Source organism: Tamandua tetradactyla, chromosome 23, assembly GCF_023851605.1.
Source record: "Tamandua tetradactyla isolate mTamTet1 chromosome 23, mTamTet1.pri, whole genome shotgun sequence".
Taxonomy (NCBI): domain Eukaryota; kingdom Metazoa; phylum Chordata; class Mammalia; order Pilosa; family Myrmecophagidae; genus Tamandua; species Tamandua tetradactyla.
The window spans coordinates 19,243,222-19,257,170 of NC_135349.1; the positions used below are offsets into that span (position 1 = coordinate 19,243,222).

General features: G+C 34.8%; 1 protein-coding gene across 1 annotated transcript; it reads left to right on the forward strand.

Moving 5' to 3' along the window:
- The first annotated feature begins 4,510 nt into the window (after positions 1-4,510).
- On the forward strand, positions 4,511-12,959 carry LOC143666687 (vomeronasal type-2 receptor 116-like). Its single transcript, XM_077140292.1, is given in 5 exon segments — positions 4,511-5,314; positions 6,143-6,361; positions 6,697-6,820; positions 12,047-12,511; positions 12,514-12,959. Coding segments are annotated over 5 exon segments (1,998 nt in total). The 5' UTR covers positions 4,511-4,570.
- Positions 12,960-13,949: the final 990 nt, after the last annotated feature.

The following is a 13,949-nucleotide window of genomic DNA, read 5'->3' on the forward strand; positions in this document are numbered from 1 at the left end:
AAAATTTCTCCATTAAGCAGTTCTCTAAGATGGTTCTCTTTTGAAGTCAATTTAGCCCATTACTTCTCAATGTTACAAGCAGTATTTGTTTAAGTATATATTCTCTCCTTATAGCTTTGAATATTTGAGAAAATAAGAGATAAATTTTTTACTTGAAATAGATAATATTATTTATGTGACATCCTCTTTTGGTAAACACTGGTATGGAATAACAGCAATAATTCTTTTATTATCTATGGCTACTTTATATTTGCTGACCTGAAGCAATTTGCATTTAACATTTCAAAAGTGCAAATCAGAGAGTTGGAGAAAATGGTAAAATTCTCACCTGCCCTGTGGGAGACCCAGGTTCGCTTCCTGGTCCATGCACTTGCCAAACAAACAAATAAAATCCAAACAAACAAAAATTTAACAAATGGTGCTGCAATAAGGGGATATGCATATGGAAAAGAATGAAATGTGACCCTTGCCATACAGCATACATAAAGTGCAAATAAATAATTCACTCTCAATATATTTAGTGTGAAGATTTTAAATATGATACATGAATATATTTTATATCATTATTTTCTTTATCTTTAGCTTTTTTTAATGAGAAACTCAATATGTTGCAATGTCTTTCCTACTTCTTTTCCAACACTTTTTAATTTTTTTCTAAACCATTTTGTAGTGTACTAGAAAGTTTTCCCAAAAAGTATTCCTCAGAAAAATATTGAATTTATAAGGATAGAATTCTTTTATATAACCATAGTTTTATTATAAAAATCAGGAAATTTACATTGCCGCAATGATATTTTTGAATCTATGGCTCTTATTTAAATTTAGCCAGCTACTTAATGTCATTTATTGCAACAATTTTCAAAATATAAATTCATATATTCTCAATGAATAAGCATTGGGCACAGTCAGGGCTTGAAATCCACCTTGGTTGATATTTCCTCTATATAAAGCAGAATGCAATATAAACCCTCTGTAGAGACACATATTAAACACAGGCCCAGATTATGCATGGATTGAAATCAAGCAAGAATGAGCTCACAATTTGCTAATAGTTTCCCCAAACATATAAGTGAATACACAACAATAAATAAAACTCCAGATAAAAATAAATATTCAGATTCCCAAAAACTTTAGCTACTATAATTATCAGACCTTCAAATAAACTATCATATAATTTTACAAGGACAAAATGGAATCATAATAAGGAGCATGGAAAAGAGCCCATCAAAAATTCCAAGAAGGGGGGCCATGGTGGATCAGCAGGCAGAGTTGTCACCTGCCAAGCTGGAGACCCGGGTTCTATTCCCGTTCCCTGCCCAATATGGAAAAAAAAATTCTGAGAATACTTTATGAAAAGGAAAAACATTAGAAATAAAAGTATAAATGTTTAGAGAGAGATATAAATAATGCATTGTATCAGAAGTTATACACAGTTTAAAAGAAAATGCATGAATTGGAGGATAAATAAAAGGAATTAATCATAACAGCACAAAGAAGAAGCTACAAAATAAAAATTTATAAAGAACTAAAAAAAATTGACAATAGCTTTTAAGATAGAAGAAGACTTGACAATAGCTTTTAAGATAGAAGAAGACTATGCCAAATTATTCTTTTTATGTGCTTTTTAACCAATTGTATTTCTTCTTTGGAAAAATATCTACTCATGTTTTTGGCTGATTTTTAAATTTTAATTTAAAATTTAAATTAAAAAGTTCTAAATCAGATGCAGATATGGAGGCAAGTGAGGACATATATTAGTCAAAATGTTTCAATAGCTAATGTCTGGTCATCTTCCAAATCAGGTGATAGACTAGATACAGAAAGTAAACATCATGCCCAAGAAGATAAAGCAAAATAAATTAATTGCTTAAAGGTTTTTATGAAAACTACAGAATATGAAAGAGGAATGCATCCATGACTTCTAAAGTATATATTTCAGAAAAAAAGGAATATATTCAAGGGAAATTGCTGAAAAGGAAAAATATCCAACAAAAATATTAGTAAATAAGTAGGTGCACCTAAATAAACATGCACAAAACTAAAAAATATATATGTGTAAATAGTAGGGCAAAAGAACTTAAATAAGAGACTTAAAATAATCATGTTACTACTCTCTTTTACCATTAAATGGCCCATACCAGGCAAGACCTACAGACTTTTCTTTGGTCAGAGACACTACTATATATTTTTCTTTTAATGCAATTTTTAATGCAGGTGGAAATTCTACCACTGAACTACACTTGCATCCCCAACTTTTCTTTTAATGCAATTTTATTGACATGTATTGACACACTGAATAATCTATCCAAAGTATAAAATCAGTGGCTACACTATTATCACATAGTTGCTCATTCCTTACCACAATCCATTTTAGAATATTTTCATTAATCAAAGATAGAAAACCCTGAATATCTTATAATGCTTGTACCACACACACACACACCATCACTGATCTCTAGCACTGGGGTGGAACATTTGTTACTATTGATTAAAGAATATTAAGATATTGCTATTAACTATAGTCCATATTTTCCCAACTGCCACTCTATTATTATTTCCTTGTAATAGTTTCATATGGTTGTTCTTGTTCATGGAAGAAAGTTTTTGCATTTCTACTGTTAGTCACAGTCAGCATCTACCTCAAGATTTACTGAGTTAGACTGGCCCAAGTTTTAACTTTTTGCTTTCCTTCTGGTGACATATATCACTCAACTTCTCCTATCAACCACTCATACACAATTCAACACTGTTAATTATGCTGGCATTAATGTGCTACCATCTCTGTCTGTTTTCACTCATTGAAATTCAACCTAGTTTAAAATTCTGACATTTTAAACAAATGTTACATATGAGATCATACAACATTTGTCCTTTTGTGTCTGATTTATTTCACTCAACATAATGTCCTTAAGGTTTATCCATATGGTCACATGTTTCAGGACCTCATTCCTTCTTGCTGCTGAATAACATTCCATTGTATTCCACATTCCTTTTATCCATTCATTGGTTGATGGAAACTTCCATTCTTTCCATCTTTTGGCAGTTGTGAATAGTTTTGCTATGAATAGTGGTGCAAAAATATCTGCTCTTGTCCTGCTTTCAGGACTCCTGTGTGTACACCAAGTACCTAGGTCAACTCTATTCTCAGCTTTCAGAGGAACTGCAAAACAACTTCCACAGCAGCCGTACCATTTTACTTTCCCACCAGCATTGTATAAGTGTTCCTTTCTCAACACATTCTCTCCAATGCTTTTAGTTTACTGTTTGTTTAATAGCAGCCATTCTAATAGGTGTGAACAAATCTCTCATTGTGGTTGTAATTTTCATTTCCCAAATAGCAGTGAAGATGAGCATCTTCTCATGTGCTTTTTAGCTATTTGAATTTCCTCTTTGGAAAAATGTTTTTTCATGCTTTTGGCCCATTTATACAGTGTATTTTTTGTCTTCTTTTGTAGAGTTGCACGATTTCTTTCTATGATCTGGATTTCAACCTCTTATCAGATATGTGGCATCTAAAACTTCCCATTGAGTGGGCTGCATTTTTACCTTTTGATAAAATCCTTTGACATGCAGCATGCTCAATTTTGAAGAAGTCCCATTTCTCTATTCTTCCTTTGTTCTTTGTGATTTGAATCTAAGGTTGAAGAAATTACTACCTGTCACTACATCTTGAGGATGTTTCCTGACATTTTCTTCTAGAGTTTATGTTACTGCCTTTTATTTTTGGGTTTTTGATCCATTTTGAGTTAATTTCTGTACAGGAATTGAAATAGGTGTCCTAATTTATTCTTTTGGATATGGAAAGCCAGTTCTCCTGACTGTTACTTTTTATTTTACCTGTGATGAAGTTTAAGAAGCCACATCTCTGTAATTTCTTACACTCCTTTGAGGCATAGATCAGCATCATCACATACTTCTGTCTCTCTGTGTTTCTATCAATGACTCATGTGCTTCACTCCCAAATTCCCCACCTGAAAACTGTGAAAACCTGTTTCTATATCCTGACTTTTAGATCTGCCAATCCCTGAGTGTCTGAGCCAGGCAGAGGCTTAAGTATCTGAATGATAGCCTCTTGCTGGACCCTTCCATCTTTTTCATATTCTTCTTTTTGAATACCCCAGCCACATCTCATACTATCTAGGTCTTGGGCCTTAAATGTAATGATTCCATTGACAGTCAGCAAAATGTCTCCCACTATTCCTCAACCCTTGTACATATTGTTAAAACTACAGCCACTCTCTGAAATATTGCAAATGTCAACATGAAAATACATCACGGGTATGAGGATGGAAATCATTTAAACCAATTTGAAATATTGACACTTACTATGATCTACAACTTTATTAATCTCACACTATTTTGTATACTGATATCCACCTTCAGAATGCTTGGCAGTAAGTTTAGGACATACATTTTTTTGAGATTGTATTACTTATATTAATATCAAATGCTAGGGGTGGTAGGAGTGACAGGTATTAATGAACATAGATAACATTTCATTTTTCAGCTTACATATGGCCCCTTTGAACATCTTCTGCATGAAAATAACCAATTTCCATCAGTGTATACCATGGCTCCCACAGATGCTTCTCTGCCCATGGGCATGGTGTTGTTAATGTTGCATTTCCACTGGACATGGGTTGGGCTGGTTGCATCAGAAGATATGAAAGGTAGTCAATTTGTGTCAGAGTGGAGAGGAGAGATGGATAGAAATGGTGTCTGTATGGCATTTGTGGAAATGATTTCTTTCACTGAGAGAAGTTATTGTATACTGGACTGGAGTTACATCCTCAAAATCAAAGATTCATCAGCAAGTGTTGTGATCATTTATGGTGACACAAATTCACTTCTAGGTCTGAACTTTGATAGATGGACTTATGTTGTGACACGGAAAGTTTGGATCACCACATCACAATGGGATTTTACCAGCAGTGAGCAACTGACCATGTTTGACACATTCCATGGGACACTATCATTTTCTCCCCACCATAGAGAGATCCCTGGCTTCAAACACTTTCTCCAAACAGCAAATCCTTCCAAATACCCAGAAGACTTTTATCTTAGTAAATTATGGTTTATACATTTTGGCTGTTCAGTTTCTGAATCTGACTGTGATAAGCTGGAGACCTGTATACCAAATGCCTCCTTGGAGTCTCTGCCTTTGCATGAGTTTGACACAACCATGTCTGAATGGAGTTACTATGTCTATAATGCTGTGTATGCTCTGGCCCAATCACTGCATGAAATGCTTCTTTTATCAGTGGACAGTCAATCTATGGGAATAAGAAATAATTTCAAGTTTCAATCATGGCAGGTAATATTTTCCAGCACTGTGGTTTCATGGACCCAATACATATGATTAGTCTCTTCACATGCATATTCATAATTTAATTTGGAAGCTCAACAAATCCCCAAGCTGAATATTATGCTTTACATTTCTTATTAGAGACCAAGAAGTTCCTGTGATTTTTTTGCTATCTGAAAAGGATCATGAATCCCACCTGGTTTGAGTCAAAATAGTTATCTCTAGAAATGCTAACCAGGAAGACAGCACAGGACATGCCAGGTATAGAATATGGTCAGCGATGAATCTAAAACAATACATTGCATAGCAAACATCCCTCAATAACTTTCAAACCTGAGTTATATCTGGATATAATGTGTGTTGTTGTTAAGTGGAAACAGGGTTTGGACCAGGTCTTACTATCTTTTCACTCTTGGTTGTTATGGTCATTTATTTAGAAAATATAACATTTAACTCTGTAATAATTTAGGCAACAGACATTGTTACATCCATTTTGGAGATAAAACTAAAACTCAAATTGTTTCAAATATTTGCTTACATTTATTTGTAAGCAAGATTTTTCTGAATCTTTATGTAGAAAAATACTTTGATCTCCTGTCCTTAAGCCAAACTTCAAGGATATATACTGATGTGATATTAAGTTCAACATGTGTTTCATGTGCATAACTTCCCTAACTTTCTTTCCTCCTAAGAGCTTGGAAGAATTTTTATGGAAGGATTAAAGAGATTAAGAGAGGTTTGCAGTATCATATATCTAACAAGTTTCAATGATGTGATCTAATTCAGGTGTCCCAAACCCAAGCTCTCTTTATTCACATAACTATGCATCTTTTGTAGCTCCACTCCATTCTCAAAAATGTCCATTTTAACAACAGTGCTGGTGAGCAGATATCTTTGCATGACAAAAGAATCTCTGAGGCCACGTATGATATTCTCAACTATGTGAGTTTTTCTCATGGAATTGGATTACAAGTGAAAGTAGGGCAGTTTTTTCCACAAGCTCCACATGGTCACGGTTTCTCCATAAATGAAGAGTAGGTCATCGGTTTCAAAGAGGTAGGTGGGAGACAGTTTTAAGGCTGAATTTACACACCTCCACGTAAATAATTTTAAGAGCTCTACCATGAGATTCTGCACCTCCTTAACTCCATAGAAGGTCACTTATATTTATCTAATTTACCTAGTAACTTGAGTAATTTTCCTTACAAATTTTACAATAAGAAAACTAGTCATCAAGCAAGAGAAAAACAAATTGGCTGTATTTAATATTATAAAGTATGTGAGTTCTTCAAAACAACCAATTAAATGCAATTTTAATGAGTTTTGTTGATAGTCAACAGGATAACATTCTATTTGTATATGATTAATATTTGTCCTTTGATTTTCTACAGACACCCCATTCTCTGTGCAGCAACGGTTGCAACCCTGGATTCTGGAAAACCCCTCTAGAGGTAAAAGCTGTCTGTTGCTGTGTCTGCACCCCCTGCTCAGGAAATGAAAATTCTAATGAAACAGGTACAGGTCTACAGATAACTTCTCCACATCTTTCTCTCAGCTACTTACCTTCATTTGTCCAAGAAAGCAAAAAGTGTCTGAAACAGGACCCTACAGTCAGAGTTATTCAATTATACAAGATTTTCATATTAACATCAAATCTTTACCTTTTCAAATGACATTCTGCTTCCATCTGGCTTATTCCTCTTCATGTTTTAGACACACCTCAGGTATTTTTTTAAGGAAATATTTTTTGATATCTGTTTGCCTCCATCATGGAACATTATTTTTTCATCTTCCCTAACTCATGTCTAAGGCACTTATTATCACTTACATTTCCTAAGTACTTTCAACCATTTCTGACCATAGTAAGTATTTGGAGACTGTCCCTTATAATTAACATATGAATGAATATGAAGTGATTTAATGAATAAGAAAATGTGGTACTACAACCTGTTTTAGATACTCAACAAAATGCAGAATATAATTACACTACCTTCAGCAACATTTCTTACCCTCTTTCTAATTACAGAAAATTGGGAACAGTAAATTTATAAGTGAATTCATCCTAAGGCTTTCCAATAATCACCGCAGTAAAAATTCCACTGTAGAGAACCTCAGGGGCAAAACATGATTCTTTTTCAATTTGTGTATAAAATTCAGGAAATTCTTCCAAAGACTAATGTATTTGAATTATATCCTGAGGGTGAGCATGTCACATTAATGAGGGGGAAATTTTCTTTGTAGTGATCATATAAATGTCATTTCACTTTCTTTTGTAATATTAAAAGAACCAAAAGGGAATTTCCATATAGCTTGATCACCAATAATCATGTAGGTGTTAGGAACAATTGTTGTAAAAGGACAGAAAACAATAAAGAAGCAATAAACAACTGTAGCAGACTGAATATTGGTGCACCAAAAACATCACATCCAACATCTGGAACACAAAAGTATTAACTTATAAGGAAAAAAAGGCTCTGTAGATGTGACTCAGATAAGGACCTTGCAATGGGGAGAAGTTCCTGGATTCTCCAGGTGAGCTATAAATCCACAGTTTCTATAAGAGAGGCAAAGGGAAATGTTATGTACACAGAAGAGCAGGAGTCAGTGTGAATCAGCTACAAGTGAAGAACTGCTGGCAGCCATTAGAAGGCAGAATAAAGAAAGAATGGGTTCTCTGCTACACCTCCAAGGGGAGCAAATCTTGCCCAGACCTTGATATTAGTGATACTGGTTGTAAACGTATGTCCTCTAGAACTATGAGAACATAATTTTTTATTGTTTTAAGCCACCAACTTTGTGGTAATTTTTTATAACAGCCATGGACCAACTTTTATCATAGATCACAGATATCATATTAAATGAGAAAACATGAATAGGATACACCAAATAACATTTGGTAGCAAAACAAAAAGCTTCAGTACTCCTATTATTATTATTATTATTTAATGTTGTACCAAGTTTCTGAATTGTTCAAAAGTTCAAGAACTACGAAATTTAAACAGCCATGACTATTTACCAAGAATATTCATAAATTGACAAAAGCAGTAGTGAAACCCCTAAGAAACTAGTACATTTTTGTGCACTTGATACCTAATTTCAACTAGAAGAACACTTAAGTCTGAAAAAAGAAACTAAAATAATGTAAGAGTAATTGGATGGTGTTAGGAGTTGAATTGTGACTCCCCAAGACATGGTCGAGTCCTAAATCCTGGTCAGGTGAATTTGACATTATTTGGAACGATACTCTGAAGATAGTATTAGTTAAGACATAGCCAGACTGGATTAGGGTAAGCCTTTTTTCCAATATGACTGAGGTTCTTATAGGAAGAGGGAATCTGTGCACCAGAGTGAGAAGAGAGCCATGTGATGAGAGAGACAGAGACTGAAGCCCAAGGATTACAGACAAACCACCAGAGGCAGGAGAAAGGCAGGGAACAGATTCTTCCCTACAGGGGCCAGAGGAAGCAGGGCCCTTCCAATACCTTGGTTTTGAACTTCTGGCCTCCGGTACTGTGAGACAAGAAAGTTCTGTTTTAAGCTACCCAGTTTGAAGTATTTTCTTACTGCAGTCCAGGAATGAAGATGGATGAAATACTGTTTCTGATACCTCCTGATACAGAGATTATTATAAAGACATTTCATTAAAGATGATTGTAATATTGTTCTGAAAGGCTAGTAAAAGATAATGATGTTGATTCTACCATTATCATTTAATATTGGCTTGAAAGATGTGCTCAATACAATAAGAGTTGAGAACATAAATAATGAGTAGAGGAAATAAGACAGATTAATATTATTGACAGGTAATATGACTGTGCATCAAGAAATCAAAATATGAAGTTATTTGATTTACTAATATAATTTAGGGATGTGGTGAGGAACCAAATACTTTCAGAAGAATCATCAGATCGCATAAGTTTTTAATAATCATTTATATAAGGGTAGAAAATGATTACGTTTAGTGCCACAACAATAATTAATATATCTAATGATTAATTCATAAGAGGTCTGTATGTCTGACTGGAAAAGAAATATTGAATATTATAGAGATATTTGATGTTGACTCAAGAATTGCTTGAAAGTGACCTAACTAGAAATGTATCAAATATTGCTAAGTTTTCTGTAAGAGAAATGCTTTTGTATGGTCATTATAATAAACATTTTGTCTGTAACTGGATTCTAAATTTACCTGAAAGATTAATCAGAAAATATATCCAAAGCATTTGACAAACATGAAAGATAGGGGCTTGAAATTACAAATATTAAAATATACTTTAAAAACATTGACAAATTAAGAAATGAGATATTAGGACAAAAGACACCCACAGAGTCATGAAATTTTACAGAGATCCTCAGTTGTAATGCCAGGTTATAAATCAACAGGTAAGACAAGGAATAATAATAATAAATGCTTAGATAACACTTGATATGTGTCAGGCATTATTTCCATTGCTTTGCATATGTTAACACTTTCAACCTTCACAATTCCAGGAGGGACACACTATTATCATTCTCATCCTCCAGATAAGGAAATTGAGATAACTTCTTCAATATTACACTGATACTAAAAGAGTGAACTTCATCTGCCATACATACTAGGTATTCATTGTTATGAGGAAAACTTGATACTTAATTGGGACAAAATTCATTTATGTCCTCACCTCTTTTAAGCAAGTATTAGAAAGAAAACATAAGCTGGGTTTCTTGTTTTCATATTTTCTATGCTAGGAAATTACAAAATGGATTATGCTTTCCATTTAAAGAAAAATTTTGGAAAATATTGAATTACCATTAACTTTGAAAGCATGAACACATTCAAAGGCAATTTACCCTAAAATGGAGAGTAATGCACCCAGGATAACTTTAAGCTCAACTTTTACCAACCTAAGTGAATATTTTAACCTATCATGATTGACTTTATTTATATTGAGTGCTGCATTTACAAATGTGAATACATTTGAAAATCCAAGTTCTGTATTGTAGCTCAGTATCAGGAAAATTTCTGTTCTGATAACAGAAATATTTTTATTTCATATGCATTTTTCTCCCATTTTAAAACATCAACAAGCCAGGAAAGAAAGAAGAAAGTGAATATCAATCAAATATCTTGAGGGTTAATTCCCTAAGTATAAGTCAATGGTAAAAACACCAATGATATTTAAAAACATTTTTGACTACATAAAAATCAAACTCTTTGAACATCTAAAGGCACACAAGCATGTTATTATGTTTTATATATGGTGCTCAGAACACTAGCCAGAAAGCTTAAAGTATGAAAAGTTGCACTGGGGTGAGGGTGGAACTGAGACTGCAAAGGGTCTTTTTTAACCTGTTATGAGTTCGGACATTAGCTTAATAATGAAGGGCAGCTAATTTTTGACACCTAGATGCTCTTAGTCAAAAAAGAAATGTGAGTGCCTGTGAAACCTGAAAATCTGTATTTTGAGGAGGTGAAAATTGACTTCCTTTTTCTGATGCTTTTTGAAAATGCAGGTAGTTTTTTATTCTTGTATGGAAAAATAAAAGAAAATATTAAATGCCCTTCTCTATGACTTACAATAGGTGTGGAAAGATCATGCTACCTATAACTGCCATTTATTGAGACATAAAAGATGCCTCAGGATGATGATATGTACTTTCTCTCCTTCATCCCACATCACATCCTACAAAGGGAAGATTTCATCAACTTCGTTTTATGATTGACTGACTGAAATAAATAAGATCACATGCCAAAAAGGAAATAAGCTTCCTTAGAGGCTCCACTTCACTAACTCCTTCATATCTTTTTTTTCAACTAAACAAAGCTATAACTTCACATCCTTAATAATATAAATAGGCAAATAAATAGAAAATCACAACAAGGTATGAAAAGTTCATAGAGGTGTGAGAAGAGTGCTCTGAAAGCAGGGAGATGATAACCGTCAGGCTCAGGCTAATTCCCAGTGAGATGGCAGAGGCAGAATTTATAATCACAGGTGTGAATTCATCTTGAGGAGAGGGAATGACAAGAATCTTGCAGAAGAAGAAGAGAAGTCTGCACATGGCATGCCACTCTAGGGGTGTAAAGTGAATTGAGAATTGCATGTAGGTTTGCATCTAACTTATGAGTGTGAAAAGATGAACTGGGGTGAGGGTGGAACTGAGACAGCAAAGGGTCTTTTTTAGCCTGTTATGAGTTTAGACATTAGCCTAATAATGAAGGACAGCCATTATGGTACTATAGGCAAAGGAGTAAAATAAGACTGCATTTTAAGAAATATTAATGGTGTCTGACTAGTACTGATTGGCTGAGAGATAAAGATGAAAGTTACTATTCTAGGAGTGAGTGATTCACAGGAAAAAAAAGGTAGAGCAAGTGAAAATAAAGAGAAAATGAATTTAATAATTAATTAGGCACCATAAAGATAATATTCTAAAGTCTTCAAGTGAAAGGGTCTAGCCTTGATCACTTTTATATCACAGAACATAGAGTTGTCTGTCTCACTACAGTTTCACAATAAACGTTTTGGGCATTAAGATCATAAATCCAAAATATGACACTAGAGGTAATTATAATACAAAAAGACTGATATGGTGTTCAATAATGTGAGAATAATGGAACAATGAAAAAACGCAATCAGGAGAAATGTTGTTTACATAAAAAAGAATAAAGCTAGTGGTTTTAATTAAAAATTATTTCCTGTTTAACAGCATCTATTTGTTAGCAAATAGGTGATATCAACATCTCACATTTCTCAATAGATATGGATCAGTGTTTCAAGTGTCCAGACTCTCAGTACCCAAATACTGAGCGAGATCATTGCATCCAGAAAGTTGTGATATTCCTAGCTTACAGAGACCCTCTGGGAGCAGCTCTGGCCTGCACAGCTCTGTGCTTCTCTCTCTTCACCCCTGCAGTTCTGGGTATCTTTGTGCAACACCGAGATACTCCCATAGTCAAGGCCAACATCCGGACTCTGAGCTATATCCTGCTCACCTCCCTCCTCCTGTGCTTCCTCTGTTCCTTGGTCTTCATTGGCTGTCCCAACACGGCCACCTGCATTCTCAGACAAGTGGCATTTGGAGTTGTATTTACAGTGGCTGTTTCCACAGTTTTGGCTAAAATTCTCACTGTGATTCTGGCCTTCAGGACTACAACCCCAGGAAGAAGGATGAGGCAATGGTTGGTCTCAGGAGCCCCAAACTCTGTCATTCCCACCTGTTACCTGATCAGCTGACTCTCTGTGGGCTCTGGTTGGGAACTTCTCCCCCGTTTGTTGACAGAGACATTCATTCTGAGCATGGCAGCATCATCATTGAGTGCAATAAGGGCTCTGTCATTGCCTTCTACTGTGTCCTAGGATTACTGGGCACCTTGGCACTGGGGAGCTTCACCTTGGCTTTCCTGGCCAGGAACCTGCCTGATGCCTTCAATGAAGCCAAGCTCCTGACCTTCAGCATGCTGGTGTTCTCTAGCATCTGGGTCACCTTCCTTCCTATCTACCACAGCTCCAAAGGGAAGGTCATGGTGGTTGTGGAGGTCTTTTCCATCTTGGCCTCCAGTGCTGGGCTCCTGGGCTGCATCTTTGCTCCCAAGTGCTACATTATACTGCTAAGGCCCGAGAAGACCACCCTGATGGGGATAAGGGATAAAACATGTTCTGCATGGCGATGAACAAATGTTTATGTCTTGGATAGGTAGGACTCCAAATCGATTTAAATTATTCCTTTAATAAGATATGAGACAATAAGGTGAGAATTGGATGAATTTTACACTTTTCAACTGTCATGTGGCTTGCCTTTCTCTTTTTCATAGGGTAAAGGTAACAACTCACAGTCATGTAACCAAGAAGTTTGGATTTAACAAATTATTATGACTAATGAATCATTTATAAATATTTTTATTTTACTTTCTGGTGTGTCAGTATAGTCAAAAGTCAATTTTATCCTGTGTCTTTGTGATTTTAAAATCTGATACTCCTTTTATCCATTGCTTTTTTTTTTCACTTTAGAAAGTTGTAAGGGAAAACCCCTAATGCTAATGGGAGAAATTAAATCAGCTCAAAACCAGCATTTAACTGGTTCTAGCACAGTTTCACTCTTTTACATTTGTAAATTGTTTCTCCATATACTTGCCTTCCAAGTGATAGTTCTGTCTCCCTTCCCTTCTGCTTGTACTTGCTATGGAAATTGTAATGATTTCATCTCCCCTTCTTAGAATCCTTAAATGCCTCAAACTACAAACACTTAGGAGGCAAAATTGTAGGCTGTTAGGCCATCAGATCTCCTGCTAACTCACCAATCCATGGTATGGTCCTTATGTTTTCATAGTTTTTCTATTTACATCTCTCAAATTTAAGCATCTTCCAATTATACTAGCCAAATCCTACAGAACTATTCATTAGTTATTACTTCATTTCCTTGCTGGTTTGAAGAATTTCATTTGTTATACAGAAACCATTATATATATGCATGAATTTGATTCTGCATTCACTGATGTAACATATCTTAAAATCAGGTAGGTTTAGATAGCTGATAACACAAGCCTTCTCCAATTGTTTCCTTTTCGAAGTTGACTTGTGTAGCTTTTCTTTTTTTCCTTGAAAATCATCTGGAAATGTCATTAAAAATAGTCTTGGGATGTTGATTTTTATAGTTGTCCTGA